The sequence below is a fragment of the Falco peregrinus genome, chromosome 1 (genome assembly GCF_023634155.1).
Source record: "Falco peregrinus isolate bFalPer1 chromosome 1, bFalPer1.pri, whole genome shotgun sequence".
Lineage (NCBI taxonomy): Eukaryota > Metazoa > Chordata > Aves > Falconiformes > Falconidae > Falco > Falco peregrinus.
The window spans coordinates 86,699,904-86,715,845 of NC_073721.1; the positions used below are offsets into that span (position 1 = coordinate 86,699,904).

Genomic DNA, 15,942 nt, shown 5'->3' on the forward strand with positions numbered 1-15,942 from the left:
TAATCTAGTAGTTTGTCAGTTCAGTTCACTAACAAATACTTCAGTAATCTCACAGTCTGAGATGCTTAATTTATAGGTTTACACATTTTTTACAGCTGATGCTTTGAACAAAGGAATTTTAGATTACCTGTACCTATGCCTGTCACTTGTAAATAGTAACTTACCCACAAAAACTGTATCTTTAACTGCTGGTTAAAAGATTTTCCTTCTTTCTCTACACGTGCCTGAGAAGGGCATTATTTGCAGCACAGTGGTTTACTTACCTTCCTCTCCCATCCCAACTTAAATAAAGTGTCTGTCAGTGGTGGGTTTTGAATGGCACTGCTAGCTGCGGGTTTCTTCAAAAGTAGAAGATCTCAAGAGGATTGCCTGTGACCTAAATTAGGCATAACTTTTCATGAGGCATGAAATTCTGTCCTCCAAACTCAGTGACTGTAGCTGTTCCACTCCAAAAGAGTTGTCTAAAGTTTTATTCCCCTTTCCACCTCCATCAGGCAACTGGTGGATATACCCAGCTGTTTAAGTCAGTACTTCTTCAAGCCTATTAAAAATGTGACAGGAATAATAATTAAAAAAGGCAAAATTGCTGATTAGATTATTTGCTTGGTGTCTTGAAGATATTTTTCTTTTCACTTTATCCTTATTCAGGCTGCCTGGAGCCTGAAAACACGAGCTTTGACAGAAATGGTGTACGTGGATGAAATCGATATGGATGAAGAGGGAATCGCAGAGGTGATACTAGATGAAAATGCCATTGCTCAAGTCGCACGTAAGAATGACGTTCACTTAAATACAGTGAAGCAACAAGAGTGCTTTTGGTCAGGATTGTCATCTAGCATAAAGTAGTACATACTGAGGTGACCTTACATGGCTTCTAGCTACAAGAAAAGATTTAGTTTGTTTTATGGTTGCATGGCAATGGTGAGATAATGAGCTTGGCGTAGTCCTCAGGCCTGTCAGGCAAACAGTGTTTTGTCAGCTTTTCCTCTACATCTCTGTACTCACTAGCTGTTTTCTATCAGTGCATTGATTTCTTTTACTCTTTTCTGGCTTCTTTAGGCACTGTGGGAAACTACAGAAGAAGATACGCCCTTGATGTACTGTGAATCTCATCCATATGCCTGTACTGTAGGCAACAGTCTGGCCAAACTTGCCATCACCTTTTTGTATCATTTCCCACAAACATTTTCTGAACTGTTTTTCTCTATTCTGCTTTTCTCTACTTTTTCCTTTCTTCGTTCCCAGGGCAGTTCTTCCGCCCTGTCATTGTTTCTTTTATGCAGCTCTTTTAACCTTTGTCAGGTCCCTACTAAGTGGGCAGTAATTACTAGTCTTCCACTACATTTTGGCATTATTCCTATTTTTCTCTGTTTCGTACAGTCCACATGGGAATTTTTATGCATCTTATACATCTCTCAACCACCTACCATGTCAAGGAGTTCAAGGAAAGAATTGGATGCAGACCAGAACTAATATTTGAAGCATTAAAAGCTTTTCTCATCTGGATAGAAGTAGGAAATTGCATATTTCTCTGATTAAATTTTTAAAAATTGTCATTACATGCTTGGTCACATATAAACAGTCAAGCAGTACTCAAGTTGTGTTTATACAATTTAATAATCTAATTACATGTATCTGTCTTAAAACAGCATAATCATATAATTTAGACTTTTACTTGATTATATGCCCCCTGTGGTAGAGACCATTTGCCAAGAAGAATTATTTGATGAATATTATTGAGATATAAGGCATTCTAGAAAAATACGTTCATACTATATTTAAACTGAAAAAGGTGACTTTCTGGATAATGTGTCACAGATTTCAAAGCCAAAGAAAACCATTATTATAATATAGCCTGCACTCCTGAATCACTGAGATAAGACTTTGCTATTGGTGCTTCAAATCCACTAGATGTGCCTGAGCTTGGATATAATTTTTCAGAAAGTATAAGAACTTCCCAGAGAGAAAGAACCCCCTGCAGTCTTTAGTAAATTATTAAATTTGCTGGCTTTTATCAGTGTATGCCATATCTTTAGTAGGAATTATCAGCTATAGCTCCAGCTGTTGCTTCTTTGTGCACATTTTATGCCTGATATGAAGTCTCTATTTTCAAAGGTATATTTCCAAAGTAAGTAGTTAAAACTGTCATTAAGTCATCCAGTGATCTTTCCTTTGATAAGCTAAACAATCTTCCATTTTGAGGTATATCTTTTTAATTTTTGAGTTGTCTTTACACACTCTTCTTAACCCTTTCCAATTAATTGCATGCTTTTTCAGTTGTAGTCATCAAACCAGACAACAGTCTACTGACCATAGAAAATACACTTTTCTTCTACAGCTTGATTTTACTTTACACCTGAAGTGTTTTTTGTTACACTTATATAAAAGGTAAGCACAGATCTCACTAGGGAGAGTGCAAAGAGCACAGATCCAGTCTTTGCAGTGGTGCCCAGTGACAGGACCAAAGGCAGTGGGCACAAACTGAAACACAGAAGGCTCTGTCTGAACATCAGGAAACACTGTCTCTTACTGTGAGGATCACCGAGCACTGGTACAGGTTGCCCAGGGATGTTGTGGAGTCTCCCTTCTTAGAAATACTCATAAACAATCTAGACAGGGCCCTGGGAAGCTGGCTTTAGGTGGCCTGGCTTGAGCCTGGTTGGACCAGATGACCTCCAGACGTCCCTTCCAACCTCAACCATTCTGTGATTCTGTGATCACTTCCACTTTTACATATGATTTAATAATAATAATAATAATGGGTTCTTGCTGACTGTGAGCTTTTTCTTTTGCTGTTAAAAGTGTGTTAGCCAGTTGATCTTGACTCAGGGTCTTTCACTGTGGCAAATCTTCCAGGCTATCCTCCCCCACTATAATTACAGCTTACAAATTTAGAAGTGTGTGGTCATACCTCCCATATTACAACTGGTATTGCCTGTACTTTGCTTACTAAGCAGTTCAAATCCTTTTGCATCGGTTACATCTCCATTTCAATTTTGTGTCTGTGCATATCTTAGTTTCCAGATTAAACTATCTTAATGATTTTGCTCTCAGTCTTGCATTATTAAGTAATTACTAAATTGTATAGGGTCCACTGGAAACCACTACTTTTCTGTGGTTCCTTTTCACACATATATAAGGAAATCTATCTTCTGCCAGTTTTTAAATTTTTATAATTCTGCTGTGTTAATTCTTCATCAGTCTTGTTTATTAATAAAAATGTTCTATAGCATTGTTTTACAGGCAATTCCCAGTACGTTACCTTTGGACTCCTAACACCATCAATTTTATCAGCTAATGCTGTAACCTTGTTTGAAAGTGTTATCTTGACAACATATTTTTTCAGAAACTTATACTGATAGGCGTTATGGATAATCACAGCTATTTCATTAACTAGGGAGTTAAGGGAGTCATCTGCAGTCTGCTGAAATTACGCTCTTAAATTCTGTTGCTGTTAGCGGCCATGTGCACTTCTGTGGCCTCTTGATGCCTGTTCACAGCTAGTTCAGTTGGGATTCTCAAAGTAAGAACTGAGTTGCCTGGGGTGGGATCAAGGGAACTGAACGCTGTAAACATTCTGCCAGTATACCAAAAGCACAAAACAATTGTAGTTATTAAAAGAACAGGTCTGGAAAATGGATTTTAATGCCCTACCTTTTTTATATTATTGTAACTGTTTAAAAAAAGGCTCATAAAGTGGAAGACCAGTTCATTGTCTGCTAGCTTGTAAAGTTGAAAGGCACTTTCTCCATTTCTCAGAAGAGCGCCCTAGTTATCATGTAAGAAATTCTGCTGGGTGGACTGTCCACCCTTTCGCTTATGGAGTAGATAAATCAAGATCCACAGGAATATAAAGAGCAGGTAAGCAACAGAGATCCTAAGTGCGACCAGCCAGAAGAGAGAGAACCCTGAGTTTTGGTGGTTATTTTAGCATCACTTGCATGTTTAGTTGGTTTTACCAAGGACATCGCAACTAATACCTGTTTTGTATTATTTAACTTCAAATACAGCTGTAGCCAGGTGGCTACTATAATTAAGGAGTCAGAGGTGCTTGGTGTTAGCATGGATTAAAAGCTAGAAGTTATTTAGATTGAGTTAGAATTTACCAATTTGAGCAAGGCTACTAAATTTGCTTGAACAGTGGACTGGTAATATAACAAATTGCAGCTTGAGGGTGGGAGAGAGAAAAGACTGAAAAAGGGCAAGCTTGGGGTTTATCGGGGGGGGGGGGGGAAAGAAGGAAGGAAACTGTCTGCCTATCAGTTCAACTTCAGTTATTGGAAGCATTTGGAATAAAACTAGTTCATAAGTATCTAGAAAGTTAGTAAATGAGTAACAGTGATTTGTCAAAAACTGGCTGTGTGAACTTAAATCTCATTTCTTTCTGTACGTGGTAACAAGCAGTGAACAGACCAGAAGGTATAAATGTCATATCTTGCTTTTAACCAAGTTTTTAAAACAGTCTCTCAGACACTCAGGAAGTTAGAAAAACTGACTATAATCAAATGTCAGTGAAGGCGATGGAATGTGTACATGCAGGAGCTAGTAATTCTTACTGATCCACTGTCAAAACAAATATGTGGAAAGAGGGACCCTTCATCTGTTCCCCTAAGCACAAGCCAATTCCGTATTTTCATTGGTGACCTTTGGATATGGATGAGTTTGAACTTTATGGTGCACTGAATTGTAGGTGGGGTCCTACATGGGTCTAATGACATGAGAGATCATTACCCATCTGCCTTATAGCTGAAAGTGTGGGCTTACTTTACTTAGCTGCTATTTTAGTCCCAGGTAGAAAACTGCCATTCCAAATCAGCATGATCTCATTGTTCCGGTAACCTTTCTTACTTCAGTGCTGCCTGTTGCTGTTAAGATGTTCTTGAGAATTGTGGGTTAACCCCAGTAGGCAGCTAAGCCCCACACAGCCGTTCACTCACTCACTCCAAGTGGGGTGGGGGAGAGAATGGGAAGGGTAAAAAGGAGAAACCCAAGTTCATTGTGGCAGGTTTCTTGCAATAGTCTGACAATTCATCAGTAGTACGGTACAATATTTTTTTTCGTTTTCTTTGTCTAGTGCTATGTCCTCTCAGTTTGAGCAAAGAAATTTCGAGTTCATTGTAAAAAACAATCATTTTTTAAAGTCTCCTGGACAAGAGTGTAGTATCTCAATGTGAAGTGAGAAATGCTCTTATTTTATAGGGCCAGGAACATCTTTGAAACTCCCTGGAACTGGCCAAGGTGGAGGCCCCAGCCCAGCTGTTAGGTATGAGTTTGTTTATTTTTTTAAAATGTGACTAGTTACAAATAAGAAAATCCTAAATTTAACTTCTGAAAATGAAGTGCTTCACATATAAGTGTTTAAATTCTCTATTGATAAATACCACTCAACGTAAGGATAATGTGCTTAACATCTTCAGGCCAGTAACTCAATCAGGAAGACCTATTACAGGATTTGTGAGACCCAGCACGCAAAGTGGACGGCCAAGTACTATGGAACAAGCTATAAAAACACCTCGAACAGCTCTCACAGCTCGTCCAATTACTAGTGCCTCTGGGAGATATGCCAGGCTAGGAACAGTAAGTTGTTTGACTCTGTTCTCAAAACTATGGCTTTCTTGGTTATAGTATCTGATACAGTGTCATCGTAGTTGACCTAAAAGCTGCATCTAAGCTCAAGTTCAGAGCTGAGCGGTTTTAATTTTTTATTTAAACTGTTTTCAAATTAGAGTCTTAAAATACTATTTCTTGTTAGTTTGCTAGTCTGTTTATATAAAAAAAGTACATAAATTCACAAGTTTACAAAAAATCACATAAATTCCAAAGTCACAAGTTCTGTGAGGCTTGTTTTTATTCACTGAAGGACATGAAAAGAATATGACATGATTTCACTATAACTATGTTGAAGCCTTTTCCGAGTGTTTCAGTTTACTGAAAATAGTTACTAATGTCTCAGTGTCTGTCACTTCAGAAGATAAAGAAAATAAACTACATGATTTTTTTCTCATTCTATTGGTAAAATTAATAAACTGCAACTGGCACGAATATGTAATACAGATTAACATCACATTAATGACAAAATGTGATATCTTCTCACTATTGCAGGTATGAACTGATCTTATTAAATCTTTCTTGAAGATTTTTTTGTTGTGTATCCTAACTCCCTTCAGTCCATCCACCAGTTAGTCCAAAATACATGCTTAGGCACATTATGGAAGTAGTGGAGAGAAGGAAGAAAAAGGCAGTTCCAGAAAGTAATTCATGCAACCTCTTTCAGGGACTGTATGGGAGAAGGACAAATTCCTGCCTTTCAGAAAAGATGAAATTCAGTAGGAAGAGTCTGTACTGCACAGTAGAGCAATGCTTCTACAAGTGCTTTCTTTGGGTATTTTTGTTTTGTATGCTACTAATATTTTGAAAATTCTCAGAAAAAGTGTAGGGGATCTTCCCACTTTACAACTTCTTTCTCCCCTTCAGGCTTCAATGCTAACAAATCCAGATGGCCCTTTCATAAATCTGTCTCGACTGAATTTATCAAAATATGCTCAAAAACCCAAACTGGCAAAGGTATGTAACTATTTTGCTTAATGTTGTGATGTCTTTTACTTATTTTCTGCTATGATTCTAATGTAATGGTATGTGGGATTGGGCATACAAACAATGATGAACTGTGTTATAGATGTGAAATTCCAAAAAAGTAGTGTGTTACTTATATTTTGATGGTGATTACAAGACTTGAAATTGAAAATATGTCTGAAGAGGTTACGTTGAAAGTATAACTTGGGAAAAACACTTGTATAGAATAAAATACTCCATTGGTAAATAACTTTGAACTATGCATAGGAATGATGAAGGACGGCTAAAAAAAAAAAAAGTAAGGAAGCAAAAAACCACCAGAACTCACTTTAGTGTCTGGAGATGCAGTTCTGTGTACAAATAGATGGCAGTTCTGACCTAAAAGTGTTCAAATGGTTTTGATTTTTCCTCTTTGTTTTTATGGCATGAGTTAATACTTTTTACATTAAAAAAATCATCTTTTTGTTCAGAATTCTGCTTAATTGTCAGTTAAGATCTTACGATTGACAGACATTGAAACTAAGACTTAGCTGCCAATAGCACAAATTTATCGAGGTTATCTGCCCAGCTTACGGGTTTTAGCTCTGAGTGGAAGGGACCTAAAGGTTGTGTAATGTTTTATCACTCTGGCTTTTCAGCTGAATCTTTCCCCAACACAACCAGTTAGTTGTATAGATGAAGATGTTCTTTGTTCACAAAAAACAGCTGTTGGTCTAAGACCAACAACCCATTTTTGCACAAGGTATCAAACAACCATCAAACACACTCTCAGGAGCCACATTTGACTAGCAACCTAGAGTTGAAAGAACCCATATGTATTCAGTCTATTTTGAGAAACGTAGTGATGGACACCATTAGAAGACTAGCAATACATAATAAACTGCTGGTGGAAATTAGCTCTTCCAGTCCAAAACTTCCATTAATAAATTTTCCTAATGATTAACAAATTCCTTTGCTTTTAAAACCTGATCTAGACTGATATAGGGCATTGCTTTTCAATGTGGTTTTCAAAGGTAATAAATTTAGTGCGATTGCACTGGTTCTTCACCACTCCTTACACCTCTGTCCCTTAGCCTCTTAACCAAACCAGGCGGAAGAATCAATATCAAATATAGTAAGTTCTAGTCTGGCGAGATAATGAAAGACTTCCAAACTATCGTCTGAGGGCAGTTATAAGTCAGTTCTTTATCAGCTTTGAAAAAACTGCAGGCCTTGTCGAATATGTTCTTGCCAGCAGTCAGCCAGCACACATGTTATTCTAAATCCTTCATGGTCTGTATACATATAGGGAGAATGTAAGAAACCTGGGAAGGATTAAGAAACACAAGACACATCCATAAGAAACTAGACTTAGTTCTTCTGCTTGAAGACAGCTAGGTTTTAATCATTTGGTAACTCTATATACTATTTAAGTAGGTAGGTTAGCTTTCATACCAAATGTTTAGTTCTCAGCAACAGCTCTCAGAAATGAGAAACATATATATTTTTAACAATTTTAATTAGCATTTTCTGGAACAATGGGGTAGTTCTGTCTTCCTTCAGTTTTGTATGAAAAGTGTCTTAAGCCAGAAAATGTAGAGCAGCAGACACAGAAACATCCATAGGCAGCAAGTGTACTTGTCAGTATTATGAAGCTAATACGTTATGACATTAACACTTCACGCAGAATGTAAGATCTAAATTTAAATTTGGAGCTACATGGATTTATAGTTTTTTTAAACAAGACAACATTAAGGCTAAAGACAACATTAAAGCAGGAGGTGAGACTGCAAACTGCACTCTGTGTAAGAGTTATTGATTAAAGCTTTAAAACTCTGAGCTGTCATCTCTCACAGGTCCAAAAAGATGGTAAATCTTGCAACTATTAAATTCACATAATTAGCCGTGTATTCATGGTGGTATATACTCCTCCTGCCTACTTCTTCTTTATGTGTTTGCAAAGTATATTTATCACATCTTTTTTTTAAGTTAGGTTATCTGTCTTTTCATTGCATGACTAAGTTTTCTGATGTTTTGAAGTACACAGGAACGTTGCTTCTCTCTGACCTAGCATCAGCCATGTTAAGGACTGTCACCCGAAACCCCACAGTAGATACATGAGGTATCAGCTGTTGCCAGACAAAGCCTCTGGTAAATCTCAGTTAGCAACTGGTCTATGGCATGAAACAGGAAGTTTTCTCTTTTTTAGCTTGTGGATTTTTAATAGTTATTAAGATAAATCTAGGTATTTTTATCCAAGTGAATGTTCAGTCATTTAAATCCTTTTGAAGGTCAGGGCCTGTAGATAACAGCAGTAAATTCCTTGTGCCAGACGGGCAAGAAAACATCTGTTTTATCACTTTAGATTTACTCACTTTTACTGAACGCTTCCCTGAACTAGAGGAGGAAATGTTCTGCTACTTCTTTATTTTTGATTCTTTTGTTATCCACTTATTCTCATCTCCCTATAAATGTGTTTTTATGTGTAATTATTCAATGTCTTTTAATCATCTGTTCATAGTCTTTTCTGACCAAAAGTAGAAGAAAAGTAGGTTCTGGTTTACTTTCCTCACCAGACGTGTCAATTCATTAGTAATTCTCTAGTTTCCATAAGGTAAATAATTGAAGAATTTTGTCTAAGAAAAGCTGGCAGAAGAGTCATGGAAGCCCTTAGAAGACTTCTGTCTCATTCTTTATCTCTTTCCTCATGGGGTAATAATTTCTTTTAGGGTTTTTTTTTCATAATGAATAATAAGAATTTAGAAAAACATTTTGTTCTTTTGAAGCAATTAAGACCTGAGATTTGGATGCAGAAAAAGATCAAGATTCAGCTCAATGGAACTTTGTGTTACTAGCACCCATACTACATTTCTGGGAATAGAGGCTTCCAGTCTCTGTTTTTCAGTGTAATTTCCTTCACTTAAAATGCCATCCCCATTACCTGTTACATACTTTTCTATGTTCTGGTGCAGAACAGCTACAAGGTAGTATGACTGGCTTAGCTTTCTACAGAAGTAAACAAGATGCAGTTACAGTGTCGGGCAATTGTTGGGGGACTTATGAGCAGTTAGCACAGCACAGCTGATGCATGCATTTTCTTTAAGCTTTGATATTATGGTGGTGTGTTTGAGTTTCAGAAGCACAATATTATTAACATTTATCATTTACAAGTAACAATAGGTTGTTCCTTTACAGATCCCAAGATTCTGAAGGGTTTAGATTATTTTTTTCCCTAAGGCAAGATTTGCTTAGCTTACATTCTTAATAAACCTATGTTTAAGTAGATTTTGCACTGCATAAGCACCTAACTATACATAGCAAAATGTCTTTGTTAGACCACTTGTTGGTTTTACAGTTAAAAAGTCATGAAAATGGTACTAGGTTTTCAAATCTATATTCACTTTCAAATTATAGCTGCCTTTTTTTTTTTGTAAAGTGACTTTAAGGACCAAAGATAAGAGACAATTCCACTAATCTCTTGCAACAAGTTAAGAATTAAAATGCTTTTCTGTAATGACAATGTAGCACATCTATAGTTTTTGTCTTTTCAAGTCTTAATTAAATGTAAATGTCAGCAACTGTGAAGTGTGAATGTGATTGCTTTCACAAAGAATTAATTTCTGCCTAACATAATCAAGATTCTGTATTCCTCTAAAATAATATCAATTTTTGTCTTCAAATATGACAATGTTTTAAATGTTCTTCTGACAGGCATTGTTCGAATATATTTTTCACCATGAAAATGACGTAAAAAATGTGAGTAATTCATATGTTCCGTTTTCAGTCTTTATTAAGTATCATTCTGGTATTTCTGCCAGTATTCTGTTAAACTAAGGATCCAGGTAGTGCATCACATCTGAGTAAGAAGTGAAATGTTAAAAGTTGTTTAGGAGAGAGAAATCTTTTCTTACAGAGGTGATAATCAGGGATGATAATTTGCAAATACCAAGGTACAGATTGCTCTCTTTTTTGAGAAGCAAAACATTCTAATGCTTAAAACGAGGTCCCTCATCTATCAACATGGTAAGATCCCTGTGTCTAATGATTCCATGTTAACGGAGTTTACTGGAACCTGAGCAGTAGCTGAAACTACACGTCAGGTAGCTGAACTGCCTTAGAAAGTTCTGAGTTCCTGAGGCTTGAGAATAAGCAATAAGTTATGGATGACTGTCCGTTAACAGAAGAAGGTGAATATATCTGACAAAATAGGTAATGATTGAGCTGAACATCATTTGACATTTTAAACTACTGAGATGATTGTTTATGCATTTGAGTGGATAGAAAGAAAAGGTATGTGGTGAAACTGCGGAAAAATAAAACATGAATAGGACTTTGGACACTCTTTCTAGAAATTTTATTCCATAGTGCTGAGGTGTTTTGTGGTATTGAGAAAGATTGTATTTTCCATGCAATTGCTGTAACATTTATTCTCCAAAAGTTTTCCTAATTATACAATTTCCCTCTTACCCTACCCAAAGTTGTTCTTCTGTGCTTCTTCATATGTTACTGCACTGAACGGGTAGGAGCAAGTTTGGGTACATACTGTTTAAACTTTCAGAAATAGATAGAGGTTGCAGAACTTCTTTGGCAGTTGACCCAGGGAAATAATTAATTTATTCAATGAATAAAATGTCAAAATGTTTCATTACTATGTTAAGTATATTCACTCAGTTTAAATGGAATCAAAACTTCTGCTTGAAGTTTGTTTGAAAGAACTGTTTGTGTCAATAATGCATAGCTGACTAAATGGTTATTGAATTTTCTGCAGTACTGCTGACTGGTGTGTGATTAGATCTGAACTTAAAATCTCCAGTTAGTCGGTAACACACACAACAAATTTTGTATTTGTTGATGTAATCAGAAACATTTCCAAATGTACTGCTATGTGAAGCTTTTTAATCTAGTATCAAATGATTATAGTTATATGCTGTCAATTTATTGCATGAAACAGTAAGTGCAAATGTCATAAATGTCAGAGAAAAATAGCAATTAACATTTAAATAGTCTGATACTGAATATGAAGAAAGTGCCTGGGTTTTATGCCACTAATAATTAAAATTTGTGTTGTTTGTTACTGAAAACTCAGTTCACTAAGAATAAAAGGGTCACGTCATAAGATGCCACACGTGCCTGTGGCTTGCACTTTAAGGGCATGCAGGATCTCTAGGCTAGACAGATGATTTCATATAACGCAAGGATTTTTCCAAGCACTCCAGAAAAAAGATTGGAAGATGTTTTTACACTGTACTGCATGTGTTTTGAAATCCTTGCAGAGAAAGCCAAATCACTGCCTTGCAGGAAAAGTTTTGCCTATAATTTTTTGTACACCCTATTCATTTAAATAAATATCCTTAAGCAAAGAAGCATCAGCTTAGTCACCACTGTTTATTATGTAATGAGAAGGAGATCAACATGTTTGGTTAACGACAGCATCTTGTAGGGAAAAAAAATTGTGTCACACTTCACAGTACAAAGTGTGGTTATAATGTAACACGTATCTCTGAAGCGTTGTTGGGGTTTCTTTTAAACTGTTCAGTTTGCTTTCTCTCATTTGTTTTCATTCCTCTTTTCTTCTGTGCTTTCTACACTGTTTTCAATGTAATTTTATTCTGCAGACTGTCCTCCCTTCTTTTTGAACCTCATCTGCATTCATTTTTCTTAGTACTTCAACTTCTGCTTAAACTTGGCTGCATCACTGTTTATACACCTGTCCTACCAATGGCATTTCACTAACTCAATTTTCTTGCTTCTCCCTGAAAAGAATTTGGTCACTTAGGATTCAGCAAAGAAACAGTACCTATGTTAACTGTTAAAGAGTTGATCTGGATCTTGCTTGATCACCTATTAGAACATTCACTGACATCTCTTGCATCTTTGTATCACCTGCTACTGTGTGATGTTGCACATTCTTAAAAAAAAACAAACAACCTTTTGCTGCATGAGATGAGGTGAAAGAGCTTGAAAGGCTTGGAAGCCTGAGAAACTGGCTTCAGTTTGTGACTGTATAGACTGAAAAGACTCTGCTTTGCAGACTTTCTGCAAGGGTAAAATTGGAAGATCAGTTTCTGCCGTTTTGCATATAAAACACAGAAGTAGTAGTGACAATATCCTTCCTTTGTCACTGTGCTGATCTGGAACAGTCTGTATTGTTCTCGGCTGCATTATTTAAGATGCAAAGGCACTTTTCTTTATCTTCTGTTTAATATTCAGCCCGTATATGGAAAGAAAAAAGAAAAAGCCTCAGCAATTTCAGTTGAGAAATGTCATTAATCAGTGTGCATTTAACTGGACAAATAATGCTAGGAACTTGGTTCAAATTAAAAGTAAATACATCCGTAATCTATCAATTATCAGAAACATGGGGATGCAAGAAGAGAGAAGCACTGAGCATTTTCAGCACCTAAAAATGTATTCAAAAGTCTTTCATCTTATTTAATGAAAAATTAAATACTTCTCTGAAGAATTTACTATAACCTCTTCCATTATTGTTCTTGACTTGTTTCTTTTGGAACACATATATTTAATAACTGACTTTCTGTACTCCTTGAATTATTTCTGAAAGCCATTTTATGAGCTAAATGCTGTAAGAGCAAGGCAGTTAAAAAGACTTGTCCAGAAATAGTTCAGCTGCGCCTTTTTTCAGCCGTAGACTGTGACATCATATTCTGCTGTTATTCCCAGGTGGGTAATGATGGCAAGACACTTTGTCCTGAGAATAGCAATGAGTGTACAATATATACTTAGGGCCAGAAGTCATGAGCTCTGATATTTCCTTAGTTCTTCCCAATACTCTGAAGATTATACTTTCTGATAGAAATCTATTTATAATGGAACTTTGTTAGATTTACAAAGTATAGGAATCTGGAAGACACGACAAGAAATTGTGTTAAATTGACTATGGCTAATGTCATTTACTCAGTTATCTTACAGGCTAACCTGTATTGATTTGTCTACAAATAGACTTCAGTCAATAACTGTTGCTGGGAGAATTACTGGCATACAACAGCACGTGAAAGAAGTATCAGATGCTTGCTGTCATTTCCATCTATCTAATTTCTTGGTGCATACAATACTGTGTATGAAATCACTAAGTTTCAAACAAATGTACGTTTACCAATGTAATTTTGCAATGCAATAGTAAATTACCACAACCCTACAATATGTTTTATACCAAGTTATAGCTGGTAGACAATTTGGAATTCTTAGTTATAATATAGTTTATCTGAGGAAAGTAATGGTAAAATCATGCTACATACATTTACGATTCAAGAATCTACGTTCTTTTTCCTTTAAAAACAGCCCTGATTCATTAAGAACTTTTTGTTAACGGAAAACACACTAAGTATGGGGGCTTTTTATTATTTTTATTTGCACAAATATAAGAGAGTAAAATCAGAGTAAAATAAATTTGTTCTGAAAGGCTTCCTAGGGCTAAGACTGTTATCGAAATGGACTCCTGCATACATGAGTGACTGACTATACTAAGTACTCTATAGAGTAACAATTTCAGCTGACCAACATGTCCAGATGATCAGTTATATCCTAAAGTTTATTAAAGCTTCTGGGACAATCAGCATGGAGTTCGGGTTTTTTTGATATGTACACTAGAACTAAAAAAATCCTTTAAAAGACATACCAGCATCTGCCAATCAACAATCCGTGCTGTTTTTCCCTTCTAGTTATTAGTACAACTGTACCAACATTCAGCAATGCACAGGAGTGCAGGACAGGCATAATGCTTGGTACTGCTATTATAGATTGGTTTTAAATTAACATGCTGTGCAGATTGAACATTGATTTGTACCTAAACTGTGCAATTAAAAAAAAAAAAAAGTTTGCAACAAACAAATTGAAATATGTTAGCAGTTGGTATTGCCATGGCAAGGTGAAGGCTTTGACTCAAAAGTCTAATTTAATCAATTTACTAACATTGCAAAGGCCATGTTGTCGAAAGATTGTGTTGTAATACAACAGAAAGTCTATAACTACTACCATGCAAAAAGCTGTCACCGATAAGAACAAAGCCTTTTCAGGCAAGCACTTTTTAGAAATATTGGTACATCTGTAGGTTTTTTGGATTAAAGTCTTTGCGATCACTAGTAAAGTGTCAGAAACAGGATTTTCCTATTCCTTTCCTAATTCCTTAATGGGAAAGTATAAAAACAGGACTTAATTTCAAAAACTAACTTTAAAATGAAGTCATACTTTGCTTCTTGATGTCAGTAATAAAATCCCAGTAAGAATTCAGGATCTGCACTGACAGATAAACTGCTGATGTTAGTGTCTACTAAGCCTGAAGCAGTCTTAGTTCCCACCTTCCAAGAGCAGCCAGAATTGTTAGCCTTGCATAAAATACTTATCAGAAATAATTAGGATACCAGAAAGAAAGCTGAATGTGTAGCTGCAGAAGGGATCGTTTTCTGAAGTTCAAGTCCTTCTCCCTGAATACTTGTCATCAGAGCGCTCTAAGGAAAGCTCTTTGAAGCACATTATTTGCAGGATGATCCTCACTCATTTTAAGTGACTGCTCATGCTGCATTAGAAGCAGGTGTGGTATTTGATAGGCATGCACATTGTTTATACATTTGTAAATGCAACAAAAGTAACCAATGTTTTAACATCAACTACTTTCCCAAATTTTCCCAGTACTGGGAAAAAAATGTTTATATACCATCAGATGAAGGAAAGTATTTGATTGGGAGGGAAACCAGTAACTTCTGTCTTGAAGCAAGCTTCTTCCCCATTATAGATGTTGTTGTGCAATTTGCAAAGCCATTAAGAAACAAAAGGCAACCAAGATAAGAGCTGCCATCTGAGGTCAAGGGTTCCACCTAACTGGAAGAAATAGTGACTTCAGAGTTGTAAGCTTTCCTCAGTTTTCTCTCTCCTGTCACAGAGGCAGGGAATGACAACTATCTCCTTCTCTTTGAGGGCAGCATCAATACAACTTCTCAGTCTGAATTGCTACAGAAAACAAATTATTCTTTCTCACAGAGCCAAAAGACAGCAACTTGTCTATGTTGTCATAGCTCCGCTGACTTTGCTGTGCTATGTCAAATCTATACCTGTTGATTACTTGCAGCCTCGTTTTGCTAGCAGGAAGAACAGGTATCAAACGCAGAGGTAGATGTCACTAAACTAGGCTTTTTCTAGTGTTTCAAGTGTTCAGATCTTTTATTTTTCTTGGAAATTATTGGTTCCTCTGCTACTGCGTGGCCAGTGCACAGAACTTTTACATGTTGTTCATAGTAGGTAGCTAGTTTCTGATTTCTGTGGTCTGCAAAATGTTTATGAAAACAAACAAACAAACAAAAAAAAGGTCAGTTCTTTGCTATAAAAATACTGCATTAAAGCTTTTTAGACTATTTCTGAAGATACCGCGAAAATATA

General features: G+C 36.2%; 1 protein-coding gene across 2 annotated transcripts in view; it reads left to right on the forward strand.

Moving 5' to 3' along the window:
- The window catches only part of TTC8 (tetratricopeptide repeat domain 8), a 44,529-nt gene that overhangs the window by 11,979 nt on the left and 16,608 nt on the right, over window positions 1-15,942 (forward strand). Inside the window, exons 3-7 of one of the 2 annotated variants that reach the window (XM_055809547.1) lie at window positions 649-769; window positions 5,200-5,263; window positions 5,418-5,577; window positions 6,475-6,564; window positions 10,264-10,308. In XM_055809547.1, the coding sequence (XP_055665522.1) occupies window positions 649-769; window positions 5,200-5,263; window positions 5,418-5,577; window positions 6,475-6,564; window positions 10,264-10,308 (480 nt within the window). The remainder of the gene's footprint in view (window positions 1-648; window positions 770-5,199; window positions 5,264-5,417; window positions 5,578-6,474; window positions 6,565-10,263; window positions 10,309-15,942) is intronic. The other variant, XM_055809625.1, reaches the window with a different exon arrangement.